Source organism: Heteronotia binoei, chromosome 9 (assembly GCF_032191835.1).
Source record: "Heteronotia binoei isolate CCM8104 ecotype False Entrance Well chromosome 9, APGP_CSIRO_Hbin_v1, whole genome shotgun sequence".
Lineage (NCBI taxonomy): Eukaryota > Metazoa > Chordata > Lepidosauria > Squamata > Gekkonidae > Heteronotia > Heteronotia binoei.
In genome coordinates, this window is record NC_083231.1 from 2,134,963 (window position 1) to 2,152,601 (window position 17,639).

Genomic DNA, 17,639 nt, shown 5'->3' on the forward strand with positions numbered 1-17,639 from the left:
ATTGCTGCTTGAGCAATTCTGGTTTGCCTGGCATTTTGTGAAAGGAGGGGACTGGACTTAAGATTCTGACATAAGTACAAGCCCCCAAGAGATTGCCAATGAAAGAAACACAAATCTTAAATTACACACACACATTTGTCTCAGATGCATACTGGCAATCGCAGACAATGGTGTGGTCAGCTATTTGCTCAAATACCAAGCCACGTATCTTTGGATAGGGGGCTGCCAATTAACGCACCCATGTTGATTATGTTATTAATCTGACTTGGTCAGGGTGCCCGGGAACATGGGGCGTATCAAACCAAGACCGGTAAACGTGCCACATCAATGATACGTAAGGATGTGAAAGCAGCCCTGCTGGGTCAGTCCCATCGTGGTCAGTCCCTCAAGCAGGGCCCACTGACAGCAGGACTCAGTGACTGGCTGCCCCCCCCCAAGCATCCAACAATTGGTCAGCTCCGGTTCCGAAACAATTGCTGTCCAGCATGAAACTGCCAATGAAAACACCACATGAATTCAAACCATCAAAACAGAGGGGAATCTGCGTGCTTTATTAATTTACTTGATTTTGATTACTTTGTATTTGGCCATCTCAGGAGAGACACAAAAGGTCAAGAAGTCTCCCATCAGGTCCTGCCCCCCAACACACAGTGCCCCTCCCCTTGCCAAACAGAATCCATGCTGACATGCCAGAACAACAATGACAATATCCCATTGAAAAACACGTAATTGGAATTATATAAATAAATAGATTAACTACCCCATTATCACCAAGAATATCTAGCTTCTTCATAAGTTCAGAAATATTCACATCCTGGAAGAGAAAATTCCAGTATTTATTTTTCACTTGGCAATCATATGTATTTCTACACAAGCTTAACTCTTACACACTTTTTCCATTAATCAGGTCAAAAATAAATGCTATGAAAGAAGTTCTGTAGCCAATGGCAACCGTTCCTAAAAAGGTGACCCTCTGATTTTAGCCTAATTTATTACAGGAGAATCACATAAGAACAGTTCTAAAAGGTTATCTATGACCAACATTATATCATCCTAATTACTGGTTATATCATATATTCTGGTATCTACCATGAAATCCCACCCAACTTTTCAAATTGCCTCACGAGCTGCCTGGGGAACCCTGGAGCAGCATTCAAGTGCTTGCGACCAAATCAGGCTGCAAGTGAGTTTGGCAAAGACAACCAGATACTCACTGTGCAGAGGAAAATAATTTCACATTAGGATCAAACATGAAAGATTTTAGGTAAAACCAAATTCCCGTCACACAAACAAGGCGCATCACTGGCACCTGAAGAGAGCAAAAGACAGCTATGCCTGGCACACCGGGGACAACTTGAACCTGTTCCAGCTATCTCATGAGAACTGACACATTCACATCTACCTTTATTCCCTCCTGCTGACAGAACAGTTGAAGGGCACTACCGCTGTTTTCAGGGAAAGCAGATATTTGGAGGTTAAAAGCTGGTGACCTTCGTTCTCTCTCCTGAAGAAACATTTTGTTCAAAACAAGAACATACAGAGTTACAAGAAGACCCCACCCTTTCCAGGTCATTCAAGCCAAGCAAAAAGGAAAAAAACAACATGTATGTGTAAAGCACAGATATGGAACACCTTTCTCAAACTAAACTGGACAAAGCCATACCAGGAGGGCCAAAAGATCACCTAAAATTATTCACAACAGACAGAGGTTTCCAAGACCAGGAGAGCAGTTTTAGAACATCAGAAGAGCCCTGCTGGAACAGACCAGTGAGGGTCCATTTAGTCCAGCCTCCTGTCTCACACAGGGGCCACTCAGTTCCTCCAGAGGGCCAACAACAAGGCAGAGATGCCAAGGCCTTCCCCTGAGAATGTGCAAAGTAATGCATATTGGGGCCAAGAATCCCAGCTACAAATACAAGTTGATGGGTTGTGAACTGGCAGAGACTGACCAAGAGAGAGATCTTGGGGTCGTGGTAGATAACTCACTGAAAATGTCAAGACAGTGTGCAATTGCAATAAAAAAGGCCAATGCCATGCTGGGAATTATTAGGAAGGGCATTGAAAACAAATCAGCCAGTATCATAATGCCCCTGTATAAATCGATGGTGCGATCTCATTTGGAGTACTGTGTGCAGTTCTGGTCACCGCACCTCAAAAAGGATATTATAGCATTGGAAAAAGTGCAGAAAAGGGCAACTAGAATGATTATAGGTTTTGAACACTTTCTCTATGAAGAAAGGTTAAAATGCTTGGGGCTCTTTAGCTTGGAGAAACATCAACTGCAGGGTGACATGATAGAGGTTTATAAGATAATGCATGGAATGGAGAAAGTAGAGAAAGAAATACTTTTCTCCCTTTCTCACAATACAAGAACTCGTGGGCATTCGATGAAATTGCTGAGCAGTCACGTTAAAACGGATAAAAAGAAGTACTGCTTCACCCAAAGGGTGATTAACACATGGAATTCACTGCCACAGGAGGTGGTGGCAGCTACAAGCATAGCCATCTTTAAGAGGGGATTGGATAAAAATATGGAGCAGAAGTCCATCAGTGGCTATTAGCCACAGTGTGTGTGTGTGTGTGTGTATATACATATATATTTACATTGGCCTGATCCAACATGGCTTCTCTTATGTTCTTATGAGAAGAAAATCAGAAGTGCCCTGCTGGATTAAACCAGTGAGGATCTATCTAGTCCAGCCTCCTGCCTCACACAGTGTCCAACCAGGTCCTCTGGAAGGCCAACAACAGGGCAAAGAGGCCGAGGTCTTCCCCTGAGAAGAACATCAGAAGAGCCCTGCTGGAACAGACCAGTAAGGGTCCATTTAGTCCAGCCCCGTCTCATACAGGGACCACCCAGTTCCTCTGGAGGGCCAACAACAGGGCAAAGAGGCCAAAGCCTTCCCCTGAGAAGGACATCAGGAGAGCCCTGCTGGATCAGACCAGTGAGGGTCCATCTAGTCCAGCCTCCTGTCTCACACAGAGGCCAACCAGTTCCTCTGGAGGGCCAACAACAGGGCACAGAGGCCAAGGCCTTCCCCTGAGAAGAACATCAGAAGAGCCCTGCTGGAACAGACCAGTAAGGGTCTGTTTAGTCCAGCCCCTTGTCTCATACAGGGGCTACCCAGTTCCTCCAGAGGGCCAACAACAGGGCAGAGAGGATGAGGCTTTCCCCTGAGAAGAATATCAAAAGAGCCCTGCTGGATTACACCAGTGTGTCATAAAACGTAATGCCAAGTAGCAAAGAAATAAACTTTATACAGCACACAGAAAAATACAATTAAAGATGTAAAGAACTTAAAACATGCTTAAATCATTAGCATTCATTGGACTTAAAGGTGCTTTTTTTGTATCTTCCCTGTGCAATCCAGGGAACCGGGCAACAGAAGCTCTGGCTCTTTCCTTCCTTCCCCAGGGGCCTGGGGGGAGCCTCAACCAATAGAAGGAAGAGAGGCTTGGCTCAGTAGCTCTGCTGTGCAATTGAGAGTGCCTGGAAAAGCAAGCTATCCCTCCCCCCTCCTTCCCCAAGGGAAGAGCCTCAGCCAAAGGAGAAAATGGAAGCTTTGTTCTGTAGCTGCTGTGTGAGTGAGCAAGCCTGGCAAAGCAAACTGTGGTGCAGAAGAAAGCAAGAGGGAGAAGGAAGCTGGTGACAGCCAATTGCTCGGGGGCCTGATAGGAGCCCTCCAGGGCCTGATTTGGCCCCTGAGCTGCATGTTTGACAACCCTGGTTATACATTCTTCAAATAGATTCAGGTGAGTGACTGTGCTGGTCTGAAGCAGCAGAACAAAGTCTATGCCCAGTGGCACCAATGATCATTTGGATTATTTTCAATAGCTATCAAATTTCTCATTTTGTCTTACCCAGGCTTTTAATAAGAAATTGATCTCTGGGAAACTGTCCTAGCCTCAGAATTAGTTTATGAGAATCTTTAAAAACCACTCCATGTTTTGCACTAGCTTTATGTTCTGGCTGATGGGTCAGCAGTGTATAATAGTGGGAAAGAGCAGGAGTCCAGCAGCACATTAAAGATGAAGACTGATTCTTCACTGGCTGGCAGTTGCTCCACCCCCAGGCTTCTGCTATCAGTTCCCCACCAGTTGCTATCCAGGTGCATATGATGAACATATGAAGCTGCCTTCTACTGAATCAGACCCCCCTCGGTCCATCAAAATCTGTACTGTCTACTCAGACTGGCAGTGGCTCTCCAGGGTCTCCAGCTGAGGTTTTTCATGCCTACTTGCCTGGCCCCTTTTTAGTTGGAGATGCCAGGGATTGCTTACCAAGCAGATGCTCCACCACTGAGCCACCGTCCCTCCACATCTACCTTCCATTCCCCTTGCAGCAGCCAGATCTGGTTTTTTGGTGATCCAGTGACCATAAAGGGAATGGGAGGTAGCTGCGGATCAAAAGGTCGCAACTGTGGGGGGGGGGGGGAATCAATTGCTTGAGTCGGCTCAAGCAGAGGGATGGGGATGGAGCAACTGCTGGTGAGGAACCAATCACAGACCTCTTGTGACGGGGAGGAAGAGCTTTCGTGAGTCACTTCTACTTCTTCAGATACAGTGAGTGAGGTTAAGTGAGGTTTTTAATGTTTAATATTAACAATGTTGTGCTTTTATCTTGTTTTATCTGAGCCTTTCCAGCTGGAGATACTGATAAGCACTGACCCCTGCCACATAAGTGGCTGCACGGAGCTGCATTTGCACAGGCGCCAAAGCCTTTCATGTCTGGAAGAGGAAATGTCTGCTGCGTTGCTAACTAAAGCAAGCCAGGATAGCATAAAATACAGATCTGTGTTTCCCCCACAATGTTATATTAACAGTTTGGCATTAATTGTAAACTTTGAGGGGTCATAAAATAAAATGAAATGACAGCGGGGGGGGGGGGGTGTTGTGTTTTAATAAGATGGGGAGTGCAGTGGGAGGTCCACATTTGAGGACGGAATGGGAGTTCCCCTCCCAAAGTGGAGGTGGCGCCTGCTGCAAGGGTGGCTGAAGTCACAGGACGCTGCTCCCACCTCCTTTCTGCAACAACCAGAGGTGGAAAGACAGACAACCCCAGGCAGAGTTGTTTCCTTTCACATCATGGAGCCACACTGAATAGACAGGCACTTGCTGAAATGAGTAGGAACAAGCGTTCCAGGCAAAATAAAACTTTCCCTATTTAAATATTCTTCTGCTTTTGTATTGTTTCAGCAAGAAAAAGAGATTCAGGTAATTTTTAAATATATATATATATGTGTGTGTGTATATATAAAACATGTCACAAGTATTTTCCCTTTCACAAAATGACGGAAAGTAAACTGGAAAAGAAAAAGGACAGTGGCGTGATGGATGTTAAGACTTGTCATGCAGAGCTGTGTTAATGGGAAATGTCAGGGACAGGAGACACTCAGAAGTGATGCATGCAGGAAAGGAACAGTCATGAAAGTGGAACAAACAAAAGGCAAACACACTGATAAAGAAAATATTTTATTGGATGCAAAACAAATACTATATGTGTGTATATATATATATATATTATATATAAATTAACTATGTTACAACAACAGAAGATTAGCGAGCATTCCCTCCAAAAGTCCACCAAGGCAGTGGCATTGTATTCGTTGCCCAAATATCATTGCAGATTTTCAGAAAATCTGACTACTTTTCCTTTACACCTGCAGCCAGCACTAGGAACTCTCACATGAATTTCAACTTGGGTTCAAAGACAAACTCAGGTCCATTTGAGAGTTTACAACTGAGCGAGTCTCTTACTTCCAGTTCGAGGACTCGGAATTCCAGCAGCTCGTTCTGGTCCTTGGCATCCTGCATCTCACTCTTCAGCTGGTTTTCTTCCTGTTCCATTTTATGAATCTAAGACAGAGAAAACTGTCACATCACTGTAGGCCACAACAGAAGCCACACATTGAAGGCACACAGCAGAGTGTCCCTTGTGGAAACAAATGCAAGACGAACGAACTTCCATCCCAGACAGAGTTCTTACCAAAATGTGCTAGTTATGGGATGACTAAGAACACTGCTCCATGGCATAGTTTGGGCTTTTCCACATTCTCATTTTTCTCGGTTGTGAGTTCCTGTTGCTTTGAGATTTTTTCTGTTCCACCTGGTGTTTTGCAGGTTTTTGTAGAAGACATAGATCATGTAATATTGATCATATGATATAGATCATGTAATATTGAATCAACCACTAGGGGGAGCACAAGTGTCAAACAGGAAAAATCAGCAAAGCAAGAGGAACACATAAGTGAGGAAACTGATTGAAACTGCAGGTTTTTATGCTGGACATAAAGTGATGGAATATAGAATTGACCACTGAATGGAGCAAAACGTTTGCGAAAGGGGGGGAGGGGGCAAAGCAACAGGAACTCACAAGTGAGGAAAATGAGAATGCAGAAAAGCACATTGTTCCAGGGAGTTCTATATCGGCTACAAGGTTTTTCTGTATTTTTAAAAACAATAAGAGAATGACTGATGTTTATTAACAAAAGTGGGGTCTAAAAGAAAAGTGATATATTACTGTTGAAAGAACTCAACTATTGTCTGTGCCATCTTCTGCCTCCATTGTGTGTACTGATTCTTCTGAAATCTCCTCTGTTATCATCCTATTTGAGGGCCTTATGAAGCCCGCCCCCCAATGCTCCTCTCCACCAGGCATGGAACCCCCAGTTCAAGTCACAGTGTGTTTGATTTCACAATTGGTGCTGAAGCTGTCATTTTCTTCACATACCTTTTCTAGCAATTCCTGGTTTGTCTTGATCAGCACCTGCTTTTCTTCTATCCATTTAGAATCCTGCAAGACAGAACATGCAGTAATTGGGTGAGAGCATCCATCCCACAAAGGACCAATGCAGCCAAGTGAATTCATCAGCAAAATGGAGGGAGAACTCCCTTTGAAAACCAAAAAGAAGCTTCTTCCTACAACCAGTCGCTCTTGGACCAACTAGAGTCATCTGCTGTTCTTAAGATGGACAGAGGAGAAATGCTGTATGTGGACTGGTCTTGCTGGCTGTCCTCCTTTGAAGTTTGATTTTCTGTTGGATGGAGATGAAGGGGGAAGTAACATCATCATGGTGCAAATTGCCCTGCCCGGGATAGGCCAGGCTAGCTCATCAGATCTCAAAAGCTGAGCAGGGTCATCTTTGGCTAGTATTTGGCTGGGAGACCCCCAGGAAGTCTAGGGTCACTATGCTGAGGAAGGCAATGGCAAACCACCTCTGAACGTCTCTTGTCCTGCCCTGGATAGCTCAGGCTAGCCTGGGTCGGCCAGCCCTGATAGGAGGCCACCGAGAAGTCCAGGGTCATAACCCAGAGGCAGGGGCCATGGCAAACCTGTTCCTCTCTTGCTTTTAAAACCTCGCAGGGTTGCCAGAAATCAGTTGCCATTTGACAAAAAAAAAAAGATGCAAATGAGTTCTAGAATCCTCATCCAGTAGGAAAAAGGACAAGATGACAACTGGTGTGACATGAGACACTGACTGGGAAACAGCTCCTCTGATGCTACTGGAAACAAATCTTAGCACTCATTGGGGGGGGGGGGTCGCAAGACCTCTTGGTGCTTAAGAACCTCAACCACCGCTTGGTCCTCCTCACTATCAGAAGCTGCAGTTGGAGGCTGACAAGGTTCATTTCAATGGCTTCCTGAGAAACACACAATTCATATTGGATTTATATCATGGCCATGTTTCTCCTAGAAGGATTGCCAGTATAACAGTCACTCCACACTCTCACTCACTAGATAATCTCGAGTTCAACTGGTCTGTTTACTGGTGGTGCAAATCTGCAGGGCAAAGGTGGCATTCCCCATTTCTCTCTTGACCTCTTACGCATAGAGTAGCAGTGTTGGTCTGAAGCAAGAGAACAAGGTTTGAGCCCAATGTCACATTGAAGACCAACCTAGTTGTATTCCGGGTAGAAGCTTTCATGTTTATACCCAGAATAAAACTTTGTTGGTCTTCAAGGAGCCACTGGACTCAAACTTTGTTCTTGCACACACACACACACACTAAACATTGGGGGGTGGGGAAACCACTGCAATCTTAGCCTTACTTATAATAGCTATAAAATTATTTACTTCACTCTGAACAACTAGTACTAAGATTAGTTCTGCCCAGCAAGAACCCCCCGACACCAAGCTAGCTGGAACTGCGTTCCTGCATGTTCCTGCTCAAAAGAAGTTCTGGTTCTGCCCTTAACACACTGGGACAAAAAGAAACAGTTTCAAAGCAAAATGCAAAAGCAGTTGTTTGGATATGGCAATACTCCACCCAGCCTGTTTCTGTATTCTGAACTTCTGAAGGAACACCTTTACCTCATCAAGCCTCAGCCCGGCCATCCCACTGGCAGTCCCTTGTCTTAAAGTTCCCATTTGGAACGTGGCAGTTCTTGCACCAGGCATGTTGTGCAGATTACTGAGATTAAAAGATGCAGAGCACATTTCCCTGTACTCAGGAAAAGTGCTGAGCACAGTTATGGCGATAAGAAGCACCCACAGTTTTAAGAACTTTTAAAAACTTGTAACATCTCAGCCCCACATCAATGAAGCTCTGATCCAAGACTTTTGAAATTATTTTTTTAAAGATTGCCACATCATAAACCAGAAAACATCATTTGCAATATCAAATTTATTTTGAAAAACGATTAGCATTCTTATCTCAGCACTCCATATTTACAGAGTCAAAACAGTCTAAGAAGCAAGTGTGGCTTTTTGCTTTAGGCAGAGACATTCCCAAGCACACAAGACATTCACTTCTGCTGCCAGACGGGAGGCGGAGGAGAAGGTGAAAGCCAGTTCAAAGGGGCTCCCTGAGCCATGGGCTAAGGTCAGCACTTGTGCTAGTTTGGAAAGTGGACCATAAAGACACACCGCGGAGTAAGAAGTTGTCTTTCCTGCATTCCCCCCCCCCCCCCCGCCCCAATGCTTCAAGCAGCTGACCCAGCTCTTTTGTTTTTTACAAGGCTACATGTGCCTTCAGCAGTTTATCCATTCATTTCCCCCTTTTCTGAAACAGTTCCTTTCTCAGATAACATGCAGATCTGCTGGAGGTGTCTTGGTGATGCCACAAACACCCACCAATCAGTGTTACTGACAGCTGGAACCATTATTCATTTAGAGAGCCATTTCCCCTCAGATGTGGAGAGAAACAGCATGTGGGGAGGGCAGTGAAGGGGCTTTCAAAGAAGGTTCACACTAAAGCTCTTAAACCAAAAGTGATACCATTCAAAACACATCCCCTTTCCAAACCCCAGGATCCAAACATTTAGAAGTCTACCCGTGGATTCCTCCATCCGGGCATTTAGCTGCCAGCCTCCCAGACTGATATCTGTGTTCCTCCTCCTCCTCCTCTTAGCTCCCCAGGGCTTGGGCAGGCCAACTCCTCTTCCTCTCTCTCCTTTTAATTGACACTCAACAGCATTCAGCATTCTTTCTGGAGCCTCCTGAGTTCTCCTCAGGCTCTTTGGGGGGTTTAATATGTTTACCATCAGCTAATTTACTAAGCAATACTTTTCTGTGTGCTTCAGGAGCCTGCTAAGGAAGTGGCTCCATTTTATCGATGTCTTTATCCACATGGGCCAGCTGTTATCGCATCCAGCGACATGCTGCATCCAACGCTCCCTCTAAACTGAGGAGTCCTGTGAGCAAAAATTCTACTTTGTGAGCTACTGGCATTACATTAGTTTGCTCTGGGGCCATCCTTCCTGAGCTAAGACAAAATGTGTGAGCTGGAGGCTAAAAAACTGTGAGCTAGCTCACACTCACTCAGCTTAGAGGGAACACTGGCTGCATCCCATTTGGTTGCAAATGTGGCCAGGGGCCCAGAGCCAGCTTTCAGCAGGGAAATGCAAAACATTTGCCACCTCAAGCACAGCAGGCACCAATTTGTTCTTGAGAATGTCAGATGACGTCACATCCCAGGTCCCCCCAGCTGGGCATTCAAAGGCAACTCCCTGCTTTGTGCTGCTGACAAACAAGAGCATCTCACCTGTGTTTAGAACAGCATTTGCAGAGAGGGCCATTATGGAAAGCAGAGATTGATACCCAGCCAGCCAACCAGGATGTGCCACACAGAGACATGGCTTCCAGAGGCCCACTGCTGTCAACAGGGTTTTTCTGGGGAAGGTGGTGGAATGGAGTTCGGGAACCCCTTCATGGAAATAAAATTCTCAAAAAAAGTTTTAAAGTTCATGAGGGGCACCTGTGTGTTTCTCCAGTTCCGGAAAGATCCGGCACCTCTTTTTTTTTTTTAAGGCCCTGCAGGATGCTATCTGCCCCCTCTGCTTCCAGTAAGGGCCATTCAGCTGGGGAGGAACTCTGATTTTGTCAGGCTTTGAGGCCTCACTTTGGTGTCTGAACCCTGGCCATTAGCTCTCACATGGGGCCACCAGAAATGTGACTTGCAAATCCAGGGAGTGGGTCCAAGTGCAGTCCGAGAGAGGTGAAGTTGCAATGTACCCGCAATCGGGCCTTCTCCTCTATAGCTCTGAGCCTATGGAACCAACTTCCAGAGGAAATGTGGGCCCTGCGGGACCTTGAACAGTTCCGCAGGGCCTGCAAGACCTTCCTCTTCCGACTGGCTTTCGCTGATGAAAATGGAAATTGCTAAGGAAACCGCCATCATAAAAGCAAACATAAAGTAAACATAGCATTAGCACTTTTATTAATTTAATTTAATTTAATTTAATTTTAAAACTTAAGCAGATTTTTAATTAAATGTTCATGTTGTTTAACTGTAATTTTATCTATCTGTATAGCTAAATTTGAATTGTGTTGTTAGCCGCCCTGAGCCTGCTCCGGCGGGGAGGGCGGGATCTAAGTAAAATTTTGTTGTTGTTGTTGTTGCAGTCTGGATCTGCACCATTACTTTTAAAAAAATCACACATTCTGCATTTGGGGGTCTCTTCAGCTACAAGACAGAATATACAAGTGACATTGAGCCATCTAGTGCTGTAATTGACCATTTCTTGTGACTACAAAAGTCTGTGTTGTCTTTGGCCTTCACCTGAAGAGTCTCACCTGTGCTCCAGAACACTTTCACCTACAGTGCCTGCCTCTGTTCTTTGATGAGGGAAAACTGTGTGCCATCACATCACCTTAGACCCATGGGACATTGGCCTGCTAAAAAAATGGAACTAAAAAAAAATGGAACTCCAAAAGCTCCAGTCATAAAGACCTGCATACAAAAGGTGGAACTCCTAGATCACTGAAAGTGCCTCAGTGACAACATTTCTAGATGCCCTTATTCTCTTGCCCTGGGGGAGAGTCAGAAAGATGGCTTACACACTGGTCATCTGTCCCAAGACTTCTGGAAAAACTCAGATTTTCTGTCCCACATGGTGGCCATTTGCCCTGACCCTGGCACAGTCATTTCTCGAACTAGGGTTTCCAACTTCCAGGTGGTGGCAGGAGACCACTCACTATCACAGCTAATCTCCAGGTGACAGAGATCAGTTCCTCTGAAGGAAATAGCCACTTTGGAAGATGGACTCTACGGCATTATAACCCACTGAGGCCTCTCCCCTCCCCTCTTGCACCCTCCTCAAGTTCCACCCCCCCCCCCGCCAAATCTCCAGATATTTCCAAACCTTAAGCTGAAAATTCTACATGTCCCTCATCTCACCACGGAGGGGCTTTCAAAAATTGGTAATATTGCTACTTCAATGAGTAAGTCTCTATGCACCTCCCTTGTGGACATATTAGGAAAAAGGCATCTCCACAAGGAAAAGGGCTAGAGACTTACCTTTTAAAATGAAAGCTGGGAATTCATAGAACCTGTAGTGCCTGTTGTTACAACACTATATCATTATAACATTATTCTAGAGCTGATTTTAAAAGGTATTTGCAAACTAACTTTTGCAGCAACCCAGATGGTCAAGGGGAGGGGGGTATCCCCTAGTGGGGGCTGGAGCAGAGAAATGGTGGGGAAAACCAGCTATGTGGAATCAGCTATGTGCTCTTTATCAGCAACCACAACACCAACAGGGAAACCACAAAATCCCGTCCCTGTGTGGAAGACAACACAGTTCTACGATTCAAGATGCTGTTCAGTGCGGGTTCACTGTGAGTTTCAGAGGCTGTGCTCTGTCTTCTTGGCTTTTAGGGTCTACCTCACTCAAGGATGGACTCACAGGTGTCACTAGAGAAGGCTTCAGTCTCCATGCCTGACTGACATCTTCACACTATAACAGTTCTCACCTATCTGCTACCAAGGAGGGAACTTTCAGAGGTACAGCAGACGCTAAACAGCTATTTAGTCCTGGATGCAGAACTGTATCAAAACCAAAGCACTATTAAATTTTTATAGTGTGTACATCTATATGCTTTACATTCAATGCTGACTTTGATGGACCGAAGGTCTGATTCAGGATAAGGCAGCTTCATATGTTCATTCAGGCTGGTATAGACTTTTATTTTAAAACAATAAATCTGATATCAAGATTCTTCTGTGACTCTGATCATTAGTCAGCATCTGGAAAAATTACAGGAATAGCCACTGCTGTACTAGGCTTTGCTAATGGTATCACTTCACAAAAAGATATCATGAGTACCAACTGTCATAGGGCTGGCTCTCTTTGAATAACCTCAAACAGGAAAAGTCATCTTGGAGCATTTCTCTTCACATTAAGGTCACGTGACTCTGAGCCAGGCAGGAAGCGCCTGTGAAGAGGGCCCCGTAGCTCACCCTGCACATGCTTGCTCTTGGCCCAGCTTTGCTCCCTGGATTCAACAGGGCTCTTCTCAAGAGAGGACAAGATCACAGATTACACCATTCAACATTCACAGCACTGAATATATCTTCTTATTGAGCCCTCAGTAAGTATATTTCACTGGTGGACTAGCAGACACACAACTGCACCAGGAAGCAAGGAAGATGATCAGAGCGGCACTGCCTGCCAGAGACAGGAAGAATCGACATGCAGCAGGAACGGAGCCTTTTACCTGCCCTCTCTCCATCAGAGCTCTCTCCAGGTCTTCTATTTTCGCTTGGCACCTGAGAAGATCAGCTTGCAGTTGCTCACGAGTCTGAAAAGTCAGTTTAGAGAACACTTAGAACTATCATAGTGATAATCTGGAAACAAGACGTAGTTCTGCTTTCTGTGCTCAGTCCTCCACCCACTCCTCCAAATTATCTCTATAAATCAGTAACTGCTGCAAGCCACACTGGGACTCTACTAGTCTTCATTTGAAATGTTGCCATCCCAGTTACATGCAGCTAAGCCCACTGAAGTCAATGGATTTAGAATGGTGTAACTCTAGCAAAAAGGGCACTGTGGGTTGTCAGCAGACCATGGCGATAAATGCTGTGCTGAATATGGAATTTAGAGGGTAACAAGGAGAGGAAAGGACAAATGTTTATTGGGAAAAAAGAGGCTCATATGAACATAACCTGAATCAGTCAAGTTTAAGAAGAAGAAGAGATTGGATTTATACCCCATCCTTCACTGGTTTCCCTTCCTCTTTCCACACAGACACTCTGTGGAGTAGGTGGGGCTGAGAGAGCTCCTTCGAGAACTGCTCTTGAGAGAACAGCTCTGCGAGAACAGTAGCTGACCCAAGATCACCCCTGCAGCTGCATGCCGAGGAGTGGGGAATCCAACTTGGTTCTCCCAGATTAAAGTCCATGCACTTAACCACTACACCAAACTGTCTCCCGTTAACTGGAAGAAAGCAGGAAGGAGACCCCAGTGAAGGTGTTCTGTTTCAGCAGGGCATGTCTTCAATAAGCTAAGAGTGCTTGAGAGCTCAACAAATCTGCTGTGTCTAAAAGGCAGCTTAAGCTATTTATGAATTTCCCCCAGATTGTGCATCACGCAACAGAAATCTTGCAGGAAAACATTGAGATCTAGTTGGATGGACAATTATTATGAACACATTATCAGAAAGCCAAGATGTTGCCAAAATCTGAATTTTGGAATGGATTTGTGGTCCCACCCAAGCAGGGCCGGTGCTGGGCTTTCTGGCACCCATTAGCCCCCCCAGGGAAATTGAAGAGCACCACACTTGAAACTTTTCACATTTTTAATTTACTGATTTTTAATTTTTCAAAAAAAAGTGATGTTATAAAAAAATTGTGAGAAGAAGTGCTTGCCAGCCATGTCAGGAAGGAGGGTGGCAGGATAGGATGGGGTGGGAGGCCAAGTCACACATCGGGGAAAGGGGGGTGGCTTGGCTTTGTTGAGCGCAGCTTGGTGATGGGAGAGGACAAGGGGACAGTCGTCAGGAGCCAGAGCCATGTGTCAGAGAGGGGGTACCCAGTGGTGGCGCCCTAGACGATTGCCCACTTTGCCTACTCCCACACACCGGCCCTGCACCCAAGAGGAACCACAGACAAGGCAGTATTTGGACTAAGAAGAATATTCCCCCAGTTGTACATGCACTAAAAGGCACATCACACGATGCAATGACATCATCAACTCCCCATGCTTTGTGGCACAACAGATGTGCCTGTTCTGGATCCCAGAATCCCAGATCAAGTCTGAAGTTGCAGAAGACACCAAAAATGGAAATCTACATACACCAAAATGTTAGCAAAATACTCCAAGTGTCTGTGTTCTGCTAACAGGGACCACTTATATAGAGAACTGACTGAGAATTCTGTCACCGTGGAATTCAATCAATTCAGGTGGGATCCAATCACAGATATAGCAAAAGATTTAAGTAGGTAAGCTGTCCAGCATATTAGTCACTGTGCCTCTCCGCATCCAGTGCAGGCCAAGCCATCTAGAGAGCCATTCCTCTGTGGAAGCTGAAATAGCTATTTATTTAACTGCCATTACCCTGGCTTCTCTTTCTGCATCCAGAGTCCCCCCGACCTGCTCCTGCAGCAAAGCGTAGGCCCGCTGCAATGCTTGATATTCTCTGGTCAGCTGACAGAACCGCAAGTCGGCTTCTTCTTTCGGTGTGTTCTTTAAATAAAGAAAAAATGTTTTCTGCTGGGTGTTCCAAATGTATTTTGTATATTTTTTATTTTAATAATACATCTATTTACGAAAAAGAAGAATTACAGAAACAAGTAAAGTATAATATTCTTTGTGACGTGTGTTCCAGTACTTAATTAAAAGGCTGCCACTTCCATGTCAAGTTAATAAAAGTTGATATTTACGGCAACCATCAAAAAAGTAGAACGATTCAGGGGTGGGTTGCCATGTTGGTCTGAAGTACCAGAAGAAACTTAGAGTCCAGTGGCACCATTAAGATAAACACACTTTGATTCTAAGCTTTTGTGCACCCAGAATTAAAACTTTGTTGGTCATAAAGGTTCCACTGGTCTCAGACTTTGACCTAAAAAAGGAGGTCTGCTAAAGTTTCAAGAATTTATAGCAACTGCTGAAAGAGTGTCAACACCATAAAGAAACAGGCAAACAATTAAAGCCGTGTAACTTCTCTTTTCAGGAATCTAATTTGCACAGGCCCCGAAAGCAAGAGGAAGTTCACAGTCCTGGGCAGAGAGGCTGACTTCAGTGGAGTCAGGCTGCAGCCATTCTGCCCAGGACTGCTAACCACACACCTCCAATGGCAGATACTTAAGGGACAGGTGGACAACGCAGATGAACAAAACCTACAGGATGGGCTACGTAGCACTACAATGGAGCCAAGGTTAGCCTGAAAACTAACAACAAACATAAAATTATAACAAAACAAACAAACAAAAGTCTGCTGTCACAACAAAGGGCAGAGGATAGGGATGGCATGAATGAGCCAACTCTAAAGGCCCAAACAATGTATTATGAGTTCTAACGTGTCTTCCAAGCACCAGGGCACAGATCAGGACCCCGAGGCAAGGGGGAGGGGCCTCCTTTAGCCTGCTCCAACCTGAAAAGGCCCAGGAGGAGTCCTTATTGGCTCGTGGAGACAGCTATACATCAGGCCAGCCCTTTTAACTATTTCCTCCCTGCTGCTATTATCTGCTCCGGAGGCCTTTCTTCCTGAGCAGACTGGTGCTCCCAAGAAGGCCCCCTCTCCTTTGGTTGGCTGTCATGGGTCTGTTTTGAGCCACACATATCTCTGTAGTAGAGGTGGCCACCCTCCTAGGGCTGCTTCTTTGGACATCTTCCTCTTCACTGGACTTAGAGAATGGCAGCCTGGGAAGCCACTGTTTGCTAGGAGTGGAGGCCATGGGGTAAACCCAACAGTGCATTTCCACAGAATCACAGAACTGGAAGGGACCCCAGGGTCTTCTAGTCCAACCCCCTGCACAATGCAGGAAACTCACAACTACTTCCAGGTAAAAAAGACTTCTGTCTACAGAGTGTGACTTTTGTGGTTCTTTCCTCCCACCCCTAAATCCTGATCTTTGTGTTACTTAACCCCCAGGAGCTGCAGTATCCCAAGGGCCCTTTGGGGCTGGTGTGGGAGGTGGAAGCTGGAAAAGTCCTTGCAATTGTGGAAGTGCACCTCTGAATCCATGCTGGGGACTGGATGCCAGCAGGCCTTACACTGGCATGCACCACTTCCTGCTACCTCATCTGGCCCCGTGGGCTTGAAAAAGGAAGGACCCCTGAAAACCCAAACACGAACAACAAAAAACAGCCCATTTAGCTCCTAAGAAATGGCTTGCTGAGGAAAGGAGCTTCACAACAACTGGGAGAAAATCTGGAATCTGTTTTGAGAATGCTTTGATGCTTCCTTGGTGGTCTCCTAACCAAGCACTAACCAAGGCTGACCCTGCTTAGCTCCCAAGATCTGACAAGCCTGGGCCATCCAGTGCTGTTGCTACATCCCCCACCCGCAGCCAAGAGAGAGACAAAGGATTAGGAATCTCTGCACAGACATCTGAACACTGCAGATGGCGTTTATATTTGCTGGAAACTGCTGTGTGTGTGGATCTAATAAAGTGAGTAATAGGAAAAAAACCAACTTTGTATATCAAGTTATAGCCCAGAAAAGACCAAGAGTCCAGCAGCACCTTGAGGACTAACGAAGTTGGTGGCCTTGGGGGAGATGCTTTCGTGAGCCTGAAGAAGTGAGCAGTCAGTATCTGAAGAAGTGAGCAGTGGCTCATGAAAGTTCGCACCTCGCCACACATTTTGTTAGCCTTTCAGCTGCTCCTGGACTCCGGCTCTTTTCTCCTGCTACAGACAGACTAACACCGCCACCCATCTGGATCGAAGTCATAATTCCATCCACTTACATCTTCCAAGTCCTCTTCTGGCGTAGCTGGAGTCCTGTCTGTCTTATCTGTGTTATAAGAAGCTACTGATGAGGTTTCTGAATCAACTGATTCTTCATCAAATCCAAAAAATGTCTCCACAACATGCCTCTGAAAAAGGACCAACATTATTTGTGACCAAGAGGCTACGTCAAAATGCCTTTTGTTTCTGTCTTTAAGAAATAAACAGTGGGTGAATCCAGTCCCCAAAACTTTTCATAGCTATTGACCACAAAGGCCCCCCCACACACACACACATCTATAACATTCTCTCAAGTTGAGATAGACTCTGTCAGTTCTTCACAAATCTCAAAAACAAAAGATCATTCTCTTTGGCATCACAACAGCTTGCTTCTGTGCACCACTGAAGACTCATGAAAATGGGAGTGAGTCACTGAGGCAGGCTACATATGAACTGCAAGCCACAGCACAGGCCATGTCTTCCCCCTCATCCAACATTTTCCTGGAGGGAACTCCAGAGAGTTGAGTTTA

The 17,639-nt window shown here is 45.4% G+C and overlaps 1 protein-coding gene across 1 annotated transcript in view; it reads right to left on the bottom strand.

Annotated features, from left to right (window-relative positions):
- The window catches only part of JAKMIP1 (janus kinase and microtubule interacting protein 1), a 154,691-nt gene that overhangs the window by 47,535 nt on the left and 89,517 nt on the right, over positions 1 to 17,639 (bottom strand). Inside the window, exons 11-17 of the mRNA XM_060246127.1 lie at positions 17,130 to 17,258; positions 14,776 to 14,904; positions 12,938 to 13,021; positions 6,731 to 6,793; positions 5,758 to 5,856; positions 1,403 to 1,504; positions 761 to 814 (exon numbers count right to left, since the gene is read on the bottom strand). Of these exons, the coding sequence (XP_060102110.1) occupies positions 761 to 814; positions 1,403 to 1,504; positions 5,758 to 5,856; positions 6,731 to 6,793; positions 12,938 to 13,021; positions 14,776 to 14,904; positions 17,130 to 17,258 (660 nt within the window). The remainder of the gene's footprint in view (positions 1 to 760; positions 815 to 1,402; positions 1,505 to 5,757; positions 5,857 to 6,730; positions 6,794 to 12,937; positions 13,022 to 14,775; positions 14,905 to 17,129; positions 17,259 to 17,639) is intronic.